This window comes from Ceratotherium simum, chromosome 17 (genome assembly GCF_057802395.1).
Source record: "Ceratotherium simum simum isolate JZ-2026a chromosome 17, ASM5780239v1, whole genome shotgun sequence".
NCBI lineage: Eukaryota > Metazoa > Chordata > Mammalia > Perissodactyla > Rhinocerotidae > Ceratotherium > Ceratotherium simum.
The window spans coordinates 20,861,652-20,884,742 of record NC_141916.1 but is presented as its reverse complement, the minus strand read 5'-3'; the positions used below and the strand labels follow the sequence as shown (position 1 = coordinate 20,884,742).

The 23,091-nt window shown below is 37.4% G+C and overlaps 1 protein-coding gene across 1 annotated transcript; it reads right to left on the bottom strand.

Moving 5' to 3' along the window:
- Positions 1 to 10,611: 10,611 nt before the first annotated feature.
- On the bottom strand, positions 10,612 to 11,463 carry LOC101401672 (olfactory receptor 10AD1-like). Its single transcript, XM_014786730.2, has one exon. The coding sequence runs from the start codon at positions 11,446 to 11,448 to the stop codon at positions 10,612 to 10,614; it is 837 nt and encodes a 278-aa protein (XP_014642216.2). The 5' UTR covers positions 11,449 to 11,463.
- Positions 11,464 to 23,091: the final 11,628 nt, after the last annotated feature.

Here is a 23,091-nt window from a genome sequence, read left to right as displayed (position 1 = left end):
TGTTAAAACTGAAGGGCAACCAGGACCTACAGAGATCAGAGAGAATGCACAAGTTGCAGGGTTGTTTGGAAGATTTTGCCACCTGTCTGTGCAGGGAGAGAACCAAGTAGTTGTATCTATATGGGTGGTGTCTCACATCAGGAATGTCAGAAAGAGAGGAAAGGACAGTGAGACCCTTCACCAGAAGCAAAAAGGAGAGAAATTAGAAAGACCTTGTAAGACCGGAGCCCTTGTCCTCCAGGCCTCTCTGACTCTACATCCTATTGCACTAGCCCCATCATTAGAAAGGCAGGCCCTTACCAAATCCTTAAATGGTCGGAAAAGAAGAATTGTTTTCCCTGATGACTTTATACATTATCCAGAAAGCCCTAGAATTACGGCATTTTTAAAGATTTAAAAATTTGAGACGTAACTTCGGAACTCCATGATTTTTACTAACACATCTACATAACTTTGAGGAATTTAGGAATAAAATTGGGAGACAATAGGTAATAAATTTCTGCCATGTATTACCAAATGAAGTTGTATAAACAAAAGCATATGGATTCATGGTTGGAAAGATATTTGGAGGACAGATGTAAACGATTTTTAAGTAAGGACAGCTAATCATTAGTGTGAGTCCTTGGAGGCCTCTGCTGGCAACTCTGTTACAACTTAGCAACCCATCCCAATGTTTTACAAACTCACTTCAGAAGTGTTTCTGTAGGCCTCCCCATTTCCTCTCTTTTCTATTTTAAGTTCATTCTCATTTCCCTTTTCCTAAGCAAGATGGACACTGAGTAAGATGTCTATTTGCTCCTCATGGTGCCTTGCCAATAATTGGCTTGCAACTGAGATTTATCCAATTGAGTTAAATTGTAGAAATGTTCTAAATTCTCTCATTGTTTCTGTCTTCTGCCTTCTTTTGTTTCATCTGCCTCTTTGCTACTGGAGCCACTGCAATTTCTCTTTAACTCTCTGAAACTGAGAATCTCTGAAACACCTGCAGTTTCTCATGATGGCCTGGCCAGGCCAAATGTTATAAATGTGCCAAGGGTGGGCATGCCAGATAACGGAGGTGAGCCAGATCCCTGTGATGTCCAGAAGGTAAATGTAGGTCACAAACTGTCCTAGAAGAACCTTCTTGTTGATCTGCACTAATGGGAGAAACCATAAATAATGGAAATACTGAAAATAACCTCAATTTCATTTTATACTGAGGTTCTAACTCCATATCGTGCCTCCTTCCATCTCTTGAGACTTGATTTCCTTCCGTCATCCCTATCCTTTCTCCAGCTGAGCCCTAAAGTGAATTTACTGTTCCATTAGAAACTATAATGAAACCAAACTGATTTGCTGCTCCTCACCCTTCTCACAGTCACCTTCAGTATGGAGACTTAAACAAAGAGCAAAATAGCCAGAAAACCACGGGGAAGAGAGAGGAAATAATATGCAAAGGTACCCATAATGATCTTTCTCTGAATATTCAGGGCTTGTGTATATGTCCAAAGATGGACAGATAAGAAATTGGGGAGGACAACTTAGTAATCAAGGAGAATTATTGAACATCAGTGGATTGGATTACTTCAGCTGTTCCATAGCATTAATTAATCTGAGCTGTTTTGCTATTTAAAATGCCTGAAAAAAATTTGGAATGACTCTAAATAGCTTAGAGAAGAGAAGAAAGAGAGAGAAAAAGTGAGGGATAATGAGAGAAAGAGAGAGGAATGTGTACCAATAGGATAGAAGAGAAAAAAGCTGAAACACAGCGGGATTCCTGGACTAAGAAATAGATGATTTTAAGAGGTGAACAGTTATATATTTGGAGATTCAAAAACCACACCTGAAACGTGATGTCATCACTTTGTAGGGAAGCAGTGAAGCACAGGGTAAAGTACAGGGACTTTGGAGGCAGGCATACCTGAAATTCAGCCTCAGCATTGTCACTTACTATAATGTGGAGTTGGCTAGCTGAGTCTCAAATTTTTTCTCCTATAAAATGAGAATTAACTAAAATAATATATAATTAGTGGCTGGCACAGATTGGACAATAAATAAACATTAGTTGTGATCTCTGTCAGCTCTCCCTTTCATTTCTGTGGTTTCATTTCACATGTGGAAAGAATACTGAAAAGACTTGGCCAGCTTCCCAATTGGAAGCCAAACTGGCCCCACAGAAACCTAGAGAGAGGAGAGGATCTCATCTACCCTTTATAATGGTTCCTGCTTCTCCCTGCCAGGAGGGTCTTTCTATCTAACTCAGTTTTTTCCCCAATATATTGAAGTCCCATTATCTCTTAATCTGGGTCCAAGAAACACTGCAAAAAAATATGTACCTCAAGCTCTGTATCACAGTCTCTAAGAGAGGACCATCCTTGAGTCACTTCTCAGCCTCTCTTTCTCTAGGGAACAAGAAAGAAAAAGCCAGATAAATAGAAAACACTGACATGTACAAACATAAAGAAGAAGGTTGAAAAAAGAAAGAAATGAGAAAAAGCAATCCTAGAGATAGTGGAGAGAGCCCACCTCCACAAAACAAAGAAGAAAGAAAAATGTTAAAGCCAAAGAGAGAATTAGAGAGACTGAAATAGAGAGAGATAGGAAAAGAGTGTGAACATGTGACAAGATGGTTTATATGTGGAAAAGTGATGGACTTTTAGGGGAGGGATATAGAGAAGTACATCAAGAGATATAGACACGAAGAACCCAAAACTAGGCACAGAGAGAAAATGAGAACAAGAAAGGCCAAACATGGAAAAGAGACTGAGAGGCTGACTAGGCAGGCTCGGTATGGCTCCCTGGTGATGTGGAATCAGAACCAAATAGCCAGGTACTTGGACTCTGCTCCCTCAAGCTCTAGGAACAAGAGATTGACCTTCTGGATTGTCTCTTTTTCTGCAGCAACTGGAGACAGGCCTTTGCAAACCAGACTGGCCCTGTCAGACACATTCAAGCCATCTGCCCCTCAGCCAGAGCTGGGAGGGCAGGTGGGCAGGCTCTGAGAGTTTGATGGAAACTCGGAGGGGAGATCTAGATAAAAGACTAGCTGGAGAGAGTTGGAAAAGCAGAGACAGAGCTAGGCATCTAGAGACAGAGAAATAGAGCAAAGTGGATGTTAATGGAGTCAAGATCTGTGACATCTCCTCCATGGCCACTGTGTGCAGAGCCCTGATGTGATCTGAACACCGGTGGTCACTGAGGGAGCCAAGTGTTCATCTCTGACTAATGCTAACAGAGTCAGGGCCAGCTTTCACTGCAGAGGTGAGCACATTTACTGACCTTCTCCATGGGCTTTGGCACACAGCGGGGTGACATTGGCTGTGCTGATCTCAGGCCCAGAGGAGGGATCCACAGTGATGGTGCAGTGAATTCTGCCGCAAACCAGCTGCTCATTTATAGGGCAGGGAGTATAGGCCTTCTGTGCACACACACACACACGCACTCAGGCAGGCATGAGCTTCTAACTGGTTACTGTTGGGAGCCAATTGTAATAAGGCCAAATATCTCTTCTTGAAGTCTTACCATTCTAACTGGATCCCTGGAGATACTCTCATACCAGTTCATTCCAAGGCTCCCTTGTGAGGCTATGTCCGTGGCAAGTGGCCTGGAAAGTCTAGAATAGTCTTAGGTTTTCCCAGGAAAGTTATGCTCTGTTTACCAGATGAGTTGATAAAGGAGCCTGGCAAGTGTCATTATTCCTGTGTCCTCAGCTTCAAATCTGGGAGCCCCTTAGCTCGTGTCTATCTATTTCCCAATTTTATTTTGAATTAATTTTCTAGTTAGGGTTTCTGATGACTTAGGTACCACTCCTGTGCCCCCAATTCAATATTTTTTCATATCATTATACTGTGTTCAACACAACAATAAATATTGGCTGAGCACCCACTCTGTGCCAGTCACCTTATTAAATGCTGGTAAACAGTCAAAAGCTCTCCTGACGGAGCATTCATATTTGATAACGTGGTCCCCTCCTAAACCCCATCCTCTACCTCTTCTGTTCTTCAAATCTGGAATAACCTTCTTTCCCCTGATCCACACACTGTTCTTCCATAATCCTGCCTAGGACTGAATTAGATTCTGCATAACCAAAGAACTTAGTAATTCTCTCACTCCCTCAATCCTCTACAGCTCTTCCTTCCACTCCTGGAGTGCTTGGACTCCTGTAAAGTTGAAGTTTATGATGACGCTTCTGTCCCGACTCATTCTAGAAGAGAGGGATAGCTTTTTCTCCCCACCCTACCGTATACCTCCACCACCACCTCCAAGTCTGGGTAACCCAAAATCTAATATAATTGGGGCATTTTTGTAACATAGCTCAATTTGGAGGAAAGCATTATTTTTAAGCATAAGGCACAAAAGCTAAGCTTCAGGAAATTGACCTTTGCAGTACAGATTTTTGATGATCCTTCAGATATCCACTCAAAAACTCCTGAAAAAAAGCAAATTTGTCAAGATCTTTAAAAGTATCTATTTCTATCCCATTAATTGATATGCTAAGAAGGAAGCTTATTGGTCTCCTCACTTCCTTATAACCTCTGGTCCACAGCATTTTATTGACAGAATTCCAACGCAAACATAATGTGCAATTTGAATTTGGGTGAAAAAATAATTATACCATAAAAAAAAGAGATGTCCAAAAGTGGTATAACTTCAAGAGCTATTAGGGCAAAGTGTGTTAACCCTACTGATGTTATGTGAGGTAAGTCTATATATATTTCGATTTATTTAGATTTCCTCTAGTGACATTCCATACATTTATACGCATCTCTCCATGAAGGATTGCCCTTTTTCATTAGGGTTATTCCTATGTACTTTATATTTTGGATACGATTTAAAATGGTATCTTAAAAATTTAATTTTCTAATTTGTTTGCTGGGGTATAGAAATGCAATTGATTTTTGCATATTGATTTTGTATCCAGTAACCTTGTTAAATTCCATTAATTTAAATAAATTATCTGTGCATTCTTTAGTTTTTCTATGAAGACAATCATATCATCTGTAAATAAACACAGTTTTGCTTTTTCATTTCCAGTTCTTATACCATTTATCTACTTCCCTTGCTTTATTGTACTGTCTAGGACCTTCAATACGATCTTGAATATAAGTAGAGATAATGGTTACCCTAGGCCTGTTTATGATCTAAAGGTAGTTTTAACGTTTCGCTCTTCACGATAAATGTTTGCTGTAGAATTTTGATGTATAATCACTTTAATAGTTTAAGGAAGTTCAATTCTGTACCTGGTCTGCTGAGAGGTGTTATTTTTTTAAACTATAAACAAGTGTGAATTTTCAATACAATGGATGCCTTGCCTGTATCTACTGAGGTGATTGTGTAGTTTTTCTTCATTTGTCTGTTAATGTAGTGATTTACATTAATTCATTTTCTGATGTTAAATCAACTTGGAATTACTGGGACAGATTTGATTTTGTTCAAGATATAAGGTATTATCTTTACAATACATTGTAGGAGATAATTTTGTTTAGGAATTTTGTGACTATGTTCATGGAGATTAACTTATTCTGTCTTCGTCTAGTTTTTGTATCAAGGTTATCATTTAAAAAGTTAAGTTCTTTTCCTCTTGTTCAGTATATGTAAAATAAGAATTTTTTTCCTTGATTGGTAGCATGTGCCTTCAAATTGTATGTCTGGCTCTTTATTTATAGAAATGTTTTTAATTACTGATTTAATTTCATGCTTATAGGTGTGTTCATGTTTTCTATTTCTTCTTCTGTCAGTTTTGGAAAATAATATTTTCTAGTAATTTTCCATTCATCTAAATTAGCAGATTTAATGTCATAAATTTTTCCACAGTATTCTCTTAGAATTTTAAAAACTTATATTGCTGTGTAACAAATTACCACAAATTCAGTGGCTTAAAGTAAAGCTAATTTATTATCTTACAATTTCCTTGGGTCAGGAGTCTGGGTATGGTTAGCTGGAGTCTGGGTATGGTTAGCTGGGTCTTCTGCTCAGGGTTTCACCAGGCTGAAATCAAGATGTCAACCAGGCTGTGATTCTCATTTGAGGCTCAGGGTCCTCTTTCCAGCTCATGGGTTGTTGGAAAAATCCATTTCTTTGCAGTTGTACTACCAAGATTCCTGTCTTTTTGCTAGTGTCAGTCAAGTATTGCTCTCAGCTTCTAGAGGCTGCCCACAGTTCTTGCCACATGGCCCCCATAGGCAGTTCACAACATGGATGTTTGTTTTCTTCCAGGCCAGCTGGAGCATTATCCCTGACTTACAGCTCCTCTCTAGTCTGCTACAATGGAGTTTTATGTGAGATAAATTTTATATTTTGACTTTCATTGTTGAGAAGATAGCTTTCAATCTAATTGTGGTTCCTTTGAAGAGACTCTCTCTTTTTTTTTTTTTGAGGAAGATTGGCCCTGAGCTAACACCTGTTGCCAATCTTCCTCTTTTTTTTTTCTTTCTTCTCCCCAAAGCCCCCAATACATAGCTGTGTATCCTAGTTATAGGTCCTTCTAGTTCTTCTATGTGGGACGCCGCCTCAGCATGGCTTGATGAGTGGTGAGTAAGTCCACGCCCAGGATCCAAACTGGTGAACCCAGGCCACAGAAGCAGAACACGAGAACTTAACCGCCATGCCACTGGGCCAGCCATGGGAATCTATCTTTTTATTCAGGTGGCTGTTAAGTTTTGCTCTTTGTCTTTCATTTTCAGAAATTTTAATGATGTGCCTAGGTGTGTTTTTATTTTCATAAATATTTTGGGGGGTATTTAGGGCCTTTTAAATCTGCAGACTGATATCTTTTTTAGTTTTGGAAAATTCTTGGCTATTTTGTCATCAAATGGTGACTTTGATCTATCCATTCTTTCTTTCATCTTCATTATGACATATCACCCACTTTACTAATTCTGTTATCAGCGGTTTCTAATCTGTTTAAATGCAGGTTGAATGTTCCTGGATTGAGGGTCTGAAATTTTTCACTGCCTTTTTTAGTGCTTTAATGCCTTTAAGTAGATGTTTTAAAATATTTGTCCAGCTTTTGGTTGTTCTTAGTGACACAGTTGGTCCAAATTACCTGGCCCATCAATATGAGAAGCAGAAGGCCCTCTTGTAATTCAGTCTGCAACACATGTAGTTATGTGCCCCTTTCATTCTTAGAATTGTTTGTTTATGTTTGCTCAGTCATGCCACAGACCTGTAAAATTATTAATTTCTTCTACTCAATTTAATCAATCTTTGGATCTGGTTGAATCAATCTATTATATGCATTTTTCTCCCTTCTACTTTCCTTGCATAATCCATTATTCTGTGATTAAGTTGGTAGTTTAATTTATTGATTTTTAACTTTTCTTTTTTTTTCCTAATAAAAGAAAGTGCTGCTCTAGCTACATCCCATAAAATTGTATGTAGTTTCATTATTATTTTTGGGTTTGTAAAATTTTCTAATTTTTATTATAGTCAATTCTTTTGTTGAAAGCCAGACGTGAGGTATCAGGTAAAAGTCACTGAGGTAAATAGGCCTTTAGTGGGTTGTTTTATGTTGATGTGGTTAGACGTTAGCCTGTGTTTCATGTTTGCTGTAGCTGTGGTGTCAGAGGCCAAAATTTCCTCTAGTGTCCTTGTTTTTGTCTCCTCCGTTGTTTTTTTGTTTCCCTAGAGACTCTTTCTTGAATAGGGTCTGAGGATTGCAGTTCTTTCAGCTATAATCCTTGGAATCCTCCAGCCCTACTGCTGTGGTGGCAAAGTATGGGGGAGTGGGAGCATTCCATAGTCCTATGATTGGGTCTCATTCTTCTAGTGAGCCTATGTCCCTGAGCTGTGACCTTCATGAGTGCTTCTCACCTTTTTTTCTTGGATCCTTCCACACATTGGTTAGGTTCTCATAAAATAGTTTTCGTTGAGGGCAGGCTGTTAAGGAGAACAGATTTCTCTGGGCTTATTTTAGAATGCTTACTTTTCCCTTCCCCCCTGCTGAAACACATGGGGATTTTTTTTTCTGATCTTCACCATGAGAATCTGATGGGGATGCTGGAAGTAAAACTGATGAAACTATGAGGGATCCCTAAGGGTGGGCCTCCAGGTGTTTTTCTCTCTCAAGCTAGCCTATGTTCAGTTCCCAGCAATTAGCCAATTTCCCTTTAAATGTTCTGACCAGGCTCCAGCTGCAGCTTCTGCCCCCAGGAAGCTATGGTTCTCTGTGTTCACCTGTCTCCCAGTTTTTAGGGTGGTGCTTCACCCTGTGACCTCAATTCTCTGAAGGATCTAAGAAGTGTTGTTGATTTTCAGTTTCCTCACCTCTTTTTCCTTTTTCACATGGTGAGAGTGACAACTTCCAAGACCTTTACTCTTTCCATCTTGGACTAGACTTAGAATTCATTCTTTGGTATGTAGGTTAATTAGAGTTACATTTCTTAATTTCCAAACATATGGGTTTCTTTCCAGTTATCTTTTTGATACTGATTTCTGACTTAACTGCATTATGGTTAGAGAACATGGTGTGTATGATTCCAATTCCTTGAAATGTTTTGAGATTTGCTTTATGGACTAGTATATGGTCTATTTTGAGATATTTTCCATTTGTGTTTGGTAATATGTGCCTGGTACCCATTACTGAATCAGTCAGTGTGCTGGGAGGAGGTAATTGGCACACTTAAATAGGACCATGAGGGGGCTTACCAAAAGGTGGACCGGATTAAGGGGCATCAAAGAGGTATGGTGAAGCATCCTGAGCTCTCAAGAGGAGGGAGCAGGTACTACCTTACAGGGGCAGGGAAGGGAGCTGTAGAAGAAGGCCACCTGACAGGGGCTCTGGGACATCAGGGAAGAAGCCAAGAGAATTGACACCCTCACTCACTCTCCTCCTGCCTTACTCTGTCCTACTACGTGACTCTTTTTGATTCAACCAAAAAGGTTCTTCTAGCTAGAACCTAGAAGGCAATGAAGCCCACTGAGGCAGTCAACCAAGGTCTGTCCACCAGGACAGAGATCGGGGGGAGAAGGTGTGTATTTAGTTCTAGAGGGGCAAAAGAAAATATCCACCACACATGAAAAGTAGAGCAGACCCTTCAGGGCGGATGGAGCATATGGGTGGGGAAATATAAGCATTGGTAAAAGAAGGATATTGGTAAAGTGAATGAGAAAAATGTTGAAATTCTAGGGAGTATTCCCGTAAGAAGTCACATGGTTTCCACAGATTGCACTAAATGGCATTTGTAGGAGACCCACTGCAAATGAACAGTCGGTGGGAAATGACACGGGGTGGGCCTGAGCTAGGCAGGAATGTGAGATCGGCGGGAACAAGGGCAGGATGACTGCTAGGTGGATGAGGTTTGCTTTGAAGTGACAGAGGAAAGGGCCTAATTTAAGTAGGAGTCCATGGTAGTGGCAACCAGAAGGGCATGATCGGGTAGGAGAAGTCCTATAACTGCAGAAAACTGGAGAAGTAGAGGTAGGCTCAGATAGAGACAAACAGAGATTTTAGAGAAGGTTTTATTGCACCTACTTACATAGATCATTGCCATGGAAACGTAGCAACAGAAATCGTGCCAGCAGAAATCCTGCCCACAGTCAACCAGAAAATGGCTTTGCAGATAGACTTCTGTATTTTAAATTCTTCTGGGTTTCCTCCTGTCTCTTTTCTTCCCATATCAATATTTCTCATCATTTTCCTAATTCTGCCCTTTTAATACCTCATATCTAGACCAGGGTTACGTAGCCACAGCACTATTGATGTCTTGGGCTACATAATTCTTTGTTGTGGGGGCTATCCTATGTATTGTAGGATGTTCAGCAGCATCCCTGGCCTCTGCCTACCAGATGCCAGTAGGATACTCCCTTCTCCAGTTGTGACAACCCCAAAATGTCTTCAGACATTGCCAAATACCCCAAGGGGAGAAAATCATCCCTGCTGAGAAGGCTTGTTCCAGACTTTAGATAACAGAATAGGGGTAGGAGAAAAAGAAGATAGAGATGTGAGTAGAAAGTCTCAAGAAATGTGGTATATGTAGGTAAAACAAGAGATAGGAAGGAATCTTCATGAAAAAAAAAAAAAAGCCTACATTTAAGTTGCACAATATGCATACAGCCTAGTGACAAAATTTTCAAGTGGAAGCAAATAAATGTGCAAATAAGCTGAAGTTCTCTTTTTATATTTTTGTACAATGCAGATGCCACTCAAAGCTTCCTTGACTCTGGGAGATTTTGCTCTATAACTCCTACTCCTCTGTTTACAACCTGGGGAAATGGGTGCTTTCCTCAGACTTCCCCCTCTTGCTTCTGCCTTCCTCCTCCTCATTAAAAATCCACATGTATTTGGCATACAGCTCCTCCTCTTGCTGCCTTTGAGAAGTAATACAATCCCATTAATCAGTTCTTATTTTCTTCCAGGAGCTTTCTTGAAGAATTTTGATGCCACCATTTAAGGATGGTATCACACACCTCACAGCGTATTTCTCCAACCAATTGCTTTTTTCCTATCTTCTGCATATCTCTGTTTTTCCCTTGTGGCTCTCAATCTCAACAGGAACTTCCAGATCTGATGCTAGTAGAAAGAAAGCCATGAATATTCTTTCCTGAAGCTTATCAGTTAGTGAGTTTCCCACTTGTCAGTGCTGGGGGAGGGGTAATCCAGGGAAGGGAGCTTCTCCTCCAGGAGACTTCCAGCTAGACGGACTCTGCCTGCGCCAGGCTGGTCCTCCCGAGGGCCCTCACCATGGCCCCCTTCATTTCCTTGTTTCGAAAACTGTAGATGATGGGGTTGCACATGGGGGTGATGATGGTGTAGAGAAGGGAGAAAGGCTTGTCTTTGTCAGGGCCATGTGTGCTGCGAGGGTTCACGTAAGAGAACATGGCTGAAGTGTAGAAAAAGGTGACCACAGTCAGATGGGAGGTGCAAGTAGAAAAGGTCTTTCCCCGACCTGAGGAGGAGGCTCTGCTGAGGATGGAGGCCAGGATGCGGGCATAGGAGATGACAATGAGCACCACGGGGCTGAGCAGAACCACAATGGCATCAGCAAAGATCATTTTAAGACTAAACTGGGGATCTCCACAAGAGAGAGTGATCACTATGGGGGCCTCACAGAAAAAGTTTTCTATGTGGTTGTCTCTACAGAATGGACCACGAAATGTCATGTAATCAAGCAGGATGCCACTGATCAGCCCAAAGAACCAGGCAGTACTCACCAGCCTCATACAGACGTGCCAGCTCATGATCTGGGCATAGCTAAGTGGGTGGCAGATAGCAACATAACGGTCATAGGCCATAAAAGCCAAGAGGATGCACTCGGCCTCACCCACACCAAAAACCAGATACATCTGGGTCAAGCAGGAAGCAAAGGAGAGAGAGTGGTTCTTGATCACCAGGTGGATCAGCATCTGTGGGATGGTGGTGTTGATGAAGCAAACATCCAGGAAGGACAGATGGCCAAGGAAGAAGTACATGGGGCTGTTGATGCTGGGGTCTGTCCAAGTAATGAAGATGACGAGGCCATTCATGGCCATGGCAAGGCTGTAGAGGGCTAGGAAGAGGGCAAAGAACAATGCCCGAGTGGAAGGGGAGCTCTGCTCAAAGCCCACGAGAACAAACTTTGTCACTGAGCTCCCGTTCCTTGGGTCCACCATCTGAGACCTGCTTGAGGAGGGAGGACAGGAAAAGCATAGATGAGATAACTGTGCATAGGTGCTACCTATTTGTATGAAAACAGATGGAGGACAAAGAATGAAAAAGACAGGAAGTTCAGTAAACTCTATGTGGGTCAGCAGTGCATGGGCACTGAAAATGCCAGTGCTATTGTAGGCTGTAATAGTGGAAACATATAACCAAGAGAGATTCTATTGTACTTTGTGTGGATCAGGCTGCACCTGAAATATTGTATCCAGTTCTGAGGAGCTCTATTTTAAATGATTAGCCACCTATGGGACTACGTTCAGAGACAAACAAGATGGTGAAGGATCTAGGAACCATGTGACAAACCTTGACGGAAACGTTGAAGGGAAGACTCAGGGAAAATCTGAGAGGGCCCTTTAAATGTTATTAGGTTTTCCATCTAGAAGAATTTACTTTTTCTGTATAATCTTAATGAGTAGAACTTGAACCAGCAAATGGAAATATCAGAGGAAAAAATGACTGATGTTTCTAATTATAAACTTTCTTTGTTCTCTCAACTATAAAAGTAATGCCTGCACATTACAGAACAGCCGGAAAACACCAAAAAAAAAAAAAAAAAAAAGGGAAAAATAAATAAATAAAAAGAATCACCTGGAGAGAAACCATATCAATATTTTAGTTCGTGTCTTTTCATTCACTGTTTTTCTATGTTTATATTTTAAAAGCTTTTAAGAGCAACACAACGCTTGAGTAGAACCTGCCATAGGCACTTAAGTGTGGAGAAGTATATCTTTAGGAAGAAATGCAGCAATCAGAGCTGACTCCAGGTTGGGGGTCTGCTATAAGTCCCATAGGGAGAAAGTAACAAGGATAAAAATTCAGTTTTTTATTTGAATGGGGAACTGGGAACAATTGCACTCCACCCCACTTTATGGCCATAAATAGTTAATTCATTTAATAGCTGCGTGCCTACTGTGTTTCATGTATTGCACTAGGTGCCACGGATGTAAAATCATGCGTGAGGACTTCCTCCCTGACCTCATTGAGGTTATACCACAAACCAAGTCATTAGATCAGTGGGATAAGTAAGAATATAGAGAAACCTGATAACATATGGATAATATTAACAAAAAAGAATACATTTATAAGCAGATATATTTCAAACTCTAACGCCTCCACAGAGGGAATGTCCCCTTTGAAGGGTCAGGGAACATTTGCAAAATACTGTCGATATATTAGAGTATAAAGAAAACTTAAATGAATTCCAAAGAGCCAAAATAGTTCAGACCACATTCACTACACTAAAACTTGGCAATAAAATTCTTAAATTTCTGTATAGAAGAGATTTCTTAAAATTCTGTTTATTTTCTTCCCTTGAGATATGAGAAAAAAAAGCATAGGTGTCAGCTTGTATATAGAATTTTCCTTAAGAATATTGTTTATCATCATATTGTACACTTTAAATATCTGACAATTTTGTCTATTATACCTCAATAAAGCTGAAAAAAGTCTGTCAAATCCAAGTGGAAAAAAAAGAATATTGTTTGCTTTTTTTTTTTTACTTCAAGAAAAGAAGTAAACTCTTACTGAATATTTTAAATTTAGGATGTGTCGTTTTGATAAATAAATTGTAGATAACATTCTTCTGATTAGCAGGGCTGCCAGGAGTGTTGCACAGTTCGTGCACTGCACAAAGTCTCCTGAAGGGAAGAGTGAATGCTGAAATCTAGCCTGTGCTCAGCTTACCAAACTCTGCACCCTGGTGAGGGGCTGTATGAGTTCAGAGGAAGTGATGCCTTTTTTCCTAATCTTTTCTTGAGAAGGAATGACTTTTTATAAGAAGCCCAAAGGTACCAAATATGTTTGGGAAGCCCTGTTGGTCAGAAAGATCTGGCCATGAGAATATTTAAATTTCAGCACCTAAAATTTTTTCTCTCATAGGATTGATTAAGTCTTTGAATGAAAATAATAAATAAGGCCTCTGAGTGGGTTTTAGGAATACAAGGCAACAGACATTTCTTCTAATGCAGTGGTACTCAAAGTGTGGTCCACAGACCAGCAGCAGCAGCAGCAGCAACATCACTTGGGAACTTGATAGAAACACAAATTATTGGGCTTCACCCAGATCTACTGAATTGTAAACTCAGGGGATGGGGGCCCAGCAATCAGTGTTTTAACAATCCCTCCACGTGATTCCGATGCACATTAAATGTTGAAAACTACTGGTTTAATGCAGAGGTGGACAAACTATGGCCCTCAAGCCAAATATAGTCCACTGCCTATTTTTATAAATAAAGTTTAATTGGAACACAGACACAAACGTTTGCTTATGTATTGTCTATGACTGTTTCCCTACTACAATGGCAGAGCTGAGTAGTTGCCACAGAGACCATATAGCCTACAAATACGGTTGTCAGATTTAGCAAATAAAAATATAAGATGCCCAGTTAAATGAGATTTTTAGACAAATAATGAATAATTTTTATTATAAATATGTTCCATGCAATATTAGTAACCCAACACACAAACCCTAAAATATTTACTATCTGAACCTTTACAGAAAATGTTTGCTGACTCATGCATAATGTAATGACTTTAGAGGGAACTTGCTTCTGATAGACAGGAGCATGTGAGGGAAGAAATGAAAAGGGCCTTAGTCCTGATCACACCTCCAATCCTGGCGCATCGAGTCTCGAGCACTTGCTTCCCGAGAAGAAGGCTCACACTAGGGCACTAATCTGCCTGGGATGGAGGAGCAGCTGGCACCACTTCTTTTTCTGTTTATTACACTCAACATATCAGTTGCTTTTCCTTTTTTATGTGCCTGGTGTTACACATGTTCAATTAAGATCAAGCAGATGTTTTAGAAGGATTGTCCAACTGATATCGAAGTGATTCTGTGACAACAATAAAACTAGATGATTATGAAAATAACCCCACTTACCTGAAAACTGAAAAAACAAAAAACCTTCTGAAAATAACTCTTACATCAAATGGAAATCAAAACAGCAATTACAGATTATCTAAAAAAATACTACTAATAAAAAGTAGCATATGTTAATAAATACTGTACACAGATATTTGTTAGAGGAAAAGTTAATAGCCTGAAATACTGTTATTACTTAACAAAAAGGAATAAAGATAAATGAAATGAAATGAAACAAAATGAAATATCTCAAGAGGTTAGAAGCAGATAAACAAAATTAACCTAAGGAACACCATAAAGGGAAAATATGTAAAGATCAAGGAGAAATGATTGAATACAAAAAGAGAAAAAGAGTAGAGTTAATAAATAAATTCAAGAATTGGTCCTTTGAAAAAGCCAATAAAATAGACAAACTACTATTTATCTAATAACAACAACAAAAAATGAGGTGGGGGAAGAAAGCACAAGTATACAAATTAGAAATTAAAAAGGTGAAATAATCATAGCCACAAAGAAAATAAAAATAATTATGCAACAATACTTTGCAAAACCCTATGACAATCAGTTTGGAAGTCTGGAGAATAAGATAACTTTCTAGGTAAATATAAATCACTAAAATTCGTTAAAGGAAAGATGGAAACCAAATGAAACTAATATCCTCAGTGAAATGAATGAAGTGCAGTAGTTCTGAACCTTGGCTTCACATTATAGTCACTTGAAGAGTTTTAAAACGTCCCCATACCCAGGCTGCATATTAGACTAATTAAAACAGAATGTATTGAGAGGACACAGACATCAGTATTTTTAAAAGCTCCCCAGGTGATTCCAATCTGCAAACAAGTTTGAGAACTATTAAAATAGAGAAAGTTGACAAAAAGCTATCCCCCAAATAGATCCAGGCTCTGATGGTTCCGTAGGTGAGTTCCTTCTAATCTTGTATCAATCAGATACTTTTGAAGGCAACTGAACTGTTTATAAAAACAGAAAAAATAAAAGCTTCCTGATTACTTTTACAAAGTCATCAACCATTGATACCAAAATCTGAAAAAGTAAAAAAAAAGCAAATTGTAACCAAGACAATTTATTAATAATGATGAAATAGGCAAAATAAATTATTAGCAAATGGAACCCATCAGTGCTTTCAAAGATTAAAGCACCATGACTAAGTGAAATTCATCCCATGGATTTAAGCTTCTTCTTATATTAGAAATTCTACAAATATAACTCACCATATTAATATGTCAAAGATGAAAAACTTCTCATCAATGAAATGTTAAGGCATTTGATGAAATTCAACAATGATACCTGATCTTTAAAAATCCTTACTAAAATAAGACTAGAAAGAGGCTTCCATGTCATAACTAAAAATTTTATCTAAATTAAAATAATTATAATACATATTATGTGTTAAGTATTGTTTGTTCTACAAGTGTTATAGGTAGTAAATCTTTTAGGCTTCAAAACAATACTATGGGATGGGTAGTCTTTCTTTTATCCTCATTTTACAGATACACAGAAAGTGTCAGTAATTTTCCCAGCGTCACACAGTGAGTAAGTAGTGAAGCTCCAATTCAAATCTGGGGAGTCTGATTCCAGAAGCTGCATTGTCAACTACCCCCACAGCTTTAAGCTTTTGGATGCCCTATAAATACCAGCCAAAGCATTTGACAAATGAATTAAATGAGTTATGTGTTGGTAAGTGTTTAACAGATGGCTCTGGGAGGGGCAACTGATTTGTAGAATTTGCCAATTTCTATGGTGTCAATACTCCCATCATGACCTATTTCAGGCTAGAAATGTGACACCACTAAACATGGAGTTAGAAAGGGATGCACATTAGGTTACTAATATATGTTTTTTCCCAACCGTATAGATATAATAGGTGTAAATAACCTCAAGAGCATAGATAATAGTAAAATGTAGTGAAAAAACTTAGGAAGTGATGAATTTTGAGTATTTATTATCTTTCTTTTGTAATATAATTTATTTAGTAGTAAGTTTATATAATTTGTTTATAAGGGCTGTGTTTAACAATAGTTTCTTAAAATTCCTGAAAATTTAACAATTGGCTCTCGAGAGCTGGTGCCAACTGGCTCCAGCATACCACTTGAATGAAAAGACAAGGGCAGAATTATCATTATTTGCAGAAGATATTTCTAAGAGTAGGGTGGATTTCTCTCTCTCTTTTTATGTTTCTGCCTCAACCTATAGGGAAGCCAGAATTTCTACCTAAAATTCTCCTATTAGGAGGGAATAATGTTACAGAAAACACTTCCAACCCCACTGTTCATCTTTGCTCTAGAAATAACCTAAATATCACTCAGTTGGGGGCTAGTTACATATTTTATGGTACATACATAAAATGGGACAATCTTGTGGAAATCATGTCTTACCTCATTCTGCTGCTGTAGCTGGAAATGATCTGTTTGTCACCAAATTCCTGCAACAAGTAAGAAAGACAGTCTCATGGAGCCTGAGGATGAGCTAGCCCAGGGAGGACACCTGATGTTGGGGTCCTCTCTGGAAGAGATGGTGCCCCTGTTAGCTTATATAATCCCTCACATAAAATCTCTCAAATCATCCCAGATGAATGTCTACTCAGATATGAGTATGTATGTAGGTGGTAAGATTTAAAGCTACAAATTTTGACCTGGGAAAATGGGACTGGATAAAAATAATGCCCACAGGAGCCGGCCTGGTGATGTAGTGGTTAAGTTCACGTGCTCTGCTTTGGCGGCCTGGGGTTCACGGGTTTGGATCCTGGGCACAGACCTACGCATCGCTCATCAAGCCATGCTGTTGTGGCATCCCACATACAAAATAGAGGAAGTTTGGCACAGATGTTAGCTCAGGGCCCGTCTTCCTCAGCAAAAAGAAGAAGATTGGCAACAAGTGTTAGCTCAGGGCTAATCTTCCTCACAAAAAATATAAAATAAATAATGCCTGCAAAAGAAAACTCACAGTAGCAGAAGCTATTATGGTAAAACTTGCTTTAGACAAAAGACTGATATAACAGAACCATGTTCATAAGTTAAAAATAAGTGAATTAGTCTGGACTAAAATGATTTCAGTATTTTTATTCACATGACAAATTGGATATATTTTAAGTACTATACTAGAAAACTGATCAAGGAATTAATTTGGGTTAATGAAATTAATTATTAAGAGTAATTTCATATCAGCAGAGCAGTGGTTGCTTGGGGGTGGGGGCAGGGAAACAAGGGTAAGTGGGACAGATTACAAAAGGACACAAGGAAATTTTGGGTGGTGATGGATATATTCATTATATTGATTGTGGTGATTTTTTTTTTTTGGTTCTGGGTTTTTTTTAAATCACTTTATTAAGATATGCTTGATGTATAACAAGCTGTACTTATTTAATGTATACAACTCGATGAGTTTTGGAGATAAGCATACACTCGTGAAACCAATCCCACAATCTATGCCGTAAACTTTTCCATCACCTCCAAAGGTTTCCTCCTTCCCTCTTCATTTTTTTTTATTGCAGTAACAATGGTTTATAACATTATATAAATTTCAGGTGTACATCATTATATTTTGATAGCTGTGTAGATTACATGATGTTCACCACCCAAAGACTAATTACCATCCACGTGGTGATGGTTTAAAAAAAAAAGAGTAATTTCATATTAAGAATTCATTGGTGCTGGTATAATTCTGATTTAAATGTTTGTGTTCATTAACATAGACTCAATCCCAGGGCCAAAAGAATGAAGGAAAAATAACTATAGGATCATAATAGTGGGACAAAAATATCTACTAGTTCTCCAGCACAGAGTAAGCTTTTGATTATTAATTTTTGAACAAGTAAATGAATATTTAAATAGTTTGATTTTTGTTGATCACTTTCTAACTATATAATCCACTAACTGAAATCTGCCTGAAATTCATATTTATCAAATTTGCAATATTTAATACATGATTAGATTTACTGTTTTAATCCTCTTTGAAAATTTTGCATTACTTCGTGTACTTCTCCCTTTCCATTTAGCTTTCTTTTGAGCATTTCAAGGAGTTTTAAATTCCAATTTATCTCTGGATACTTCTGCCTTAATTTCAAACAAACTAGCAAATTATATTCTATTAATTGGGAAATTAGAGCATCAATATAAGTCCATGATACAGAGAAAAAGGGACAGTAGTTCCTTTAAAGTTAGAGAAACCATCATCATAACGTTTAATATTTCTTCACTATTCCGTTGCTCCTTCTGCTTTTCAAGAAGGAAAGAGAGAAACTTGAAGGAAAGGGAAGAGAACTGAGAAATGTAAATTAATCTCTTTCCTTTAGTTTATTTTAAGGAAGCAACTAGATATTTCACACCACAACCTAATTATAGTTGTATAACGTTTGGAATATATTCCAAAAACCCACAGAAAAACTGGAAGAAAATAGAATTGACTTTTGAATGAAGGGGCACTTCTGAGCCAAAGATGATAAATCATCAACCCTCTCGCCCACACAGGTCTGTTTTATTAAGCCTGCAGTCTTTCCTGAAGGATATGTCACATAAAAATCTAGATTCTAGCTTCTTGGGGAAAAACAATCAGATCTTGCCACTACTGTGCCTATTCTCATGAACAACTAATTGGAGTTTAGTGGTGGCCTCCCTGTTTGGACAAGCCTCAAAGTCCTTCCCAGTTGCAAGACTCCCAATTGTCACTCCATTACATTATCTATGTGACCACTATAGGAAGTCGAGCTTGTAGGTTTTGTCTAAGTCATATAAGAAATCATAAAGAGAAAGATGGATTTGACTACATCAAACAGAAAACTTTGGTATAACCAAAAATAAAAAGCTACCTTACTTGTTTTTAACAAGCAACTGATTAGAAAAATATGCAAATACAAGAGGCAAAGATATATTAAATTTATTCTGTAAAGAGCTTATCAAAGGCACCAAGATCTTAAGAGATAAAAGAACAAGAACTCATAATTCTTAGAAGTGGAAAAACCATCCAAAAGCATTAAAACCCATTAGTAATCAAACAACTGTTTTAAAACAATTAGATACCATTTCTGACCATTAAATTTAAAAAATTTACAAATTATTATAACATCAGTGCTGGTGAACTGGTAACTCCATTCTTGGCTGGAAAGCAGTTAGGCAATATGTACCAAAAGCTTTAAAACTGTTCATTCCTTTTAATGTAAGGTCCCTTAAATAACACAGACCCTGGAGTCCAATTATCTGGATTCAAATCCTGGCTTCCCCACTTACCAACTGTGTGAACTAAGGTGATTTAAATTAATGTGCCTCAGTCTCCTCACTTCTAAGATGAGAATAATAATGATGATAGCTACATTATTGAATTATTATGAGGATTACATGAGTCAATACTTGTGGTTTTTGGAATAGTGCCTGGCATATAGTGCTATATAAGTTTGCTAAATGTGAATAGATTCAACTATTTTTATAATTTACTCTAAGAAATTAATTACCAATTGAGAAAAAGCTTTATACGCAAAATTGAAAACTATAGCATTATTTATAGTAGCAAAAAATAAGAAGCCAAAATAGGGGAGTGGTTATATCAAAATAGCTATATTATATAAAATTAAAACTAATGAAATATTATGCAAATTATTAAAATTGTTTACGAACTCTGTGTAATAATGTTGAAATACTTACATTATAATTTTAAGTGAAACAAAAAGCAAAATATAAACCAGTATATTTGGTATACTCATGACTACATTAATTAAAAAAAATTTCCTTAGCATTGATAAAAGATTGGAAGGAAATTCACCAAAATGTTAAGAGTGAATGCTTATAGATGGTGGAGCTATTAAAGATGTATTTTTTATGCTCTTGTCTATTTTCTATTTATTTAAAACTCAGCATTATTTACTTTTATATATTTCTTTATACACATTTTTAAGTTAGAAAGTGATATTATGTGTAATAATGTTATTATTCTATGATTTAGCTGTTATAAAGTGCACCAAAGATAAGCACACTTCTCATTTACCCATTACATCTTCTTAATCTTAGTGTTTAAAATACCCCTCTTAAACTGAGCAACTATTGTATATTACTAGTTTGTTTAATAAACATATAGTTACATATGTATGTAATTGAAATATATTGAGAATATTAAAAAGGAATAAATCAACTTAATAAATATATAACTTATTTATTCACTCAACAAGTACTTATTAAGAGCCTGTTATGGGCCTGGCCCTGTTTTAGACACTTGAGAAAGAGCATTTCAAGATTATTGTCCTCATGATGCTTCCATTCCATTGGAATTAAGAAAATAAAGTGGGAATGGCTTTGACTAAAAGAATCGTGAGATGTCTAAAAATACACATTTCAAAGGATCAAAAATGATTTAGAAGGGTTAAACTCATGGTATAATTAACCAAAGTCCATCCAATTCAATAATTTCTAGACATTCGATTTTTAGACAATAATATTCTGAGATGATTTCTTTAGTTGTTAAAATTAAGAAAAATAAAGACAGCTCCCTAAACAGATACAAAAATAGAAAACTCTAAAAGAGCTGATATCATCTAATTACATAGAAGATGTTATGAATTTAATAAATGTGAATTTTAGGTGAACCTGTCATTATGAAAATTGATCATTAGGCTCACAGGAGGATTGGTTTAGGATACTTAGGTTCTTCCCTTTAGGCCATGGCGGAAGTAATATCTAAATAGCTTTTGGGATTTTTGTGGGAATTCAAAGGGATACTGCTATCAAATGCCTGGCTAGGTCTAAGCTACATCTATTATGGAGCAAATACATTGTCCTAGCCTCAGCAAAGACTGAGATTTATATTCAATCTTTTTTTAACCATGTGGTAGACAAATTTAACGAATTTGTTAAATTGTAATAATATTTTCTATTATGATATCTAGACATTTTTCAAGGTAAATGTAGTTTCTTTTCCTTTTCTCTGACAATTTTAGATTCTGTCCTCCTATAGTTGGATCCACTGCAGTCTTCATATCTCTGCAATTGAGGGACCCTCAACTGCACTTCATATCTAATGGGTCTGACTGACATTGTGAGGGCCCTTGCTTGGCATGACAGATCTTTACTACTATGGGCAAGACAGAAGCATAAGACCTATTTACAAGGAAACTTCTCTGGCATCCACATGAGTGAGAGACAGTACAGATAACCTTATTTTAGATTTTTATTTCAATCTATTTACTTAATTCTAGATGAATCTCATATCAAATTATCCTTTCCACGAAAACACTTGATAGTTGTTTATCATCTTCCCTCCAGAGTTACAATCTAAACTATATATAAAGCAAAAATCAAATAAACCCTAGAATACGTTCCTCCTCCTGATAACAGCTACCCCTAGAAGAAGGTTTAAATAATTTGTGAAAAAACAAACCCCCAAAACCTCCTCCCTCCCCCCTCCCTCCAAAAATACCCTAAAAAGTAGAGAGAAAACAAGATGAAAAGGTGACCAGTTAATCTACATATAAATATTAGTCCCTGAATATTAAGAATTTGAGAATTTGTACAAGATGGGTTTGTAGGAAATTATATAAGACTTTGTGATTGATGAGGGTAAAACTGAGCATTAGACCGGCTCTTTTCAGCAGTCTTGGCAGCTATGGTTAATGTGAACTACAGTGTCATTTATGTTGTCTTGAAAAATTGTACCGATTGTAAAAATAATCAGAAACACAAAGATATGGAGATGAGATAGTCACATCTGAAAATCTTGGAAAGAACTAGAGAGTTATTTGGTCAATGATATAGATAGTATTAAGAGGAGAAATAGATACTTTTTTGAGACCCAACATCCCCATGTGAAACTCATATATATATAGCAGATGTGGAGAAAAAGCTTAGGGGTTGGAATTAGATAAATCAGTACTTACATCTCAGTAAGTACTCAGTAAAGACCACTTACTAATAGTATTTTAGGATAACCTCTCTGACTTGTCGATTGGTGTAAAGATTAATTGATAACGGAAATAAGACACTTAATATTACCTTCTCCTCTACTTCTTTTCTACCTTCTTTTCTTCTTTGCACCTCATATGTTGGAAGAGATCTTTTAAGGTCTTGAATCAATATTCCACTGCCATGGAAAATTCCTGGGTAGAAACTATGATTTAAAAAAAAATCACTTTTCCATATCAGAAAATTCTTTTGTATAGCAGATTAAACTTTTTCCATCTATGACTCCTTGCTCTACTTCTTTTTCATTTTATTTATTCTGCAGATCTTCTAGAAAATGGGAAAAACTAAATCTTCATGTTATTTGCCTTATTTTGTAATATATTCACAAATCACTTTGAGACCCCTCAGCCATCTTTTTTTAAAGGAGCAGGAAAGAAAAATGCACAGATAAACAGGAACACTATTCATGCAGGCAAATGGATTGGGAGAAAAGCACAAATGGGAAAGGAGAAAGAAATAAATTGCAAGGCAGATAAAAGAAAACAAAGCAGATGAGCAGAAAACAGAAGATGAAGTCATAACAGGGAAATAAAGTGAAAGCTAGAAATAAGAGGAGACAAGAACAGATTGTGAAAACATAATAATTGCAACAATCCCTCCCATTTCTGTGACTCTCCATGGTTTAGATTCTCTCACATGCTCCTCACAACAAC

Excerpts from the sequence above, each read along its gene's own strand:
- LOC101401672 (XM_014786730.2), bottom strand. The coding sequence starts at position 11,448 with ATGGCCATGAATGGCCTCGTCATCTTCATTACTTGGACAGACCCCAGC.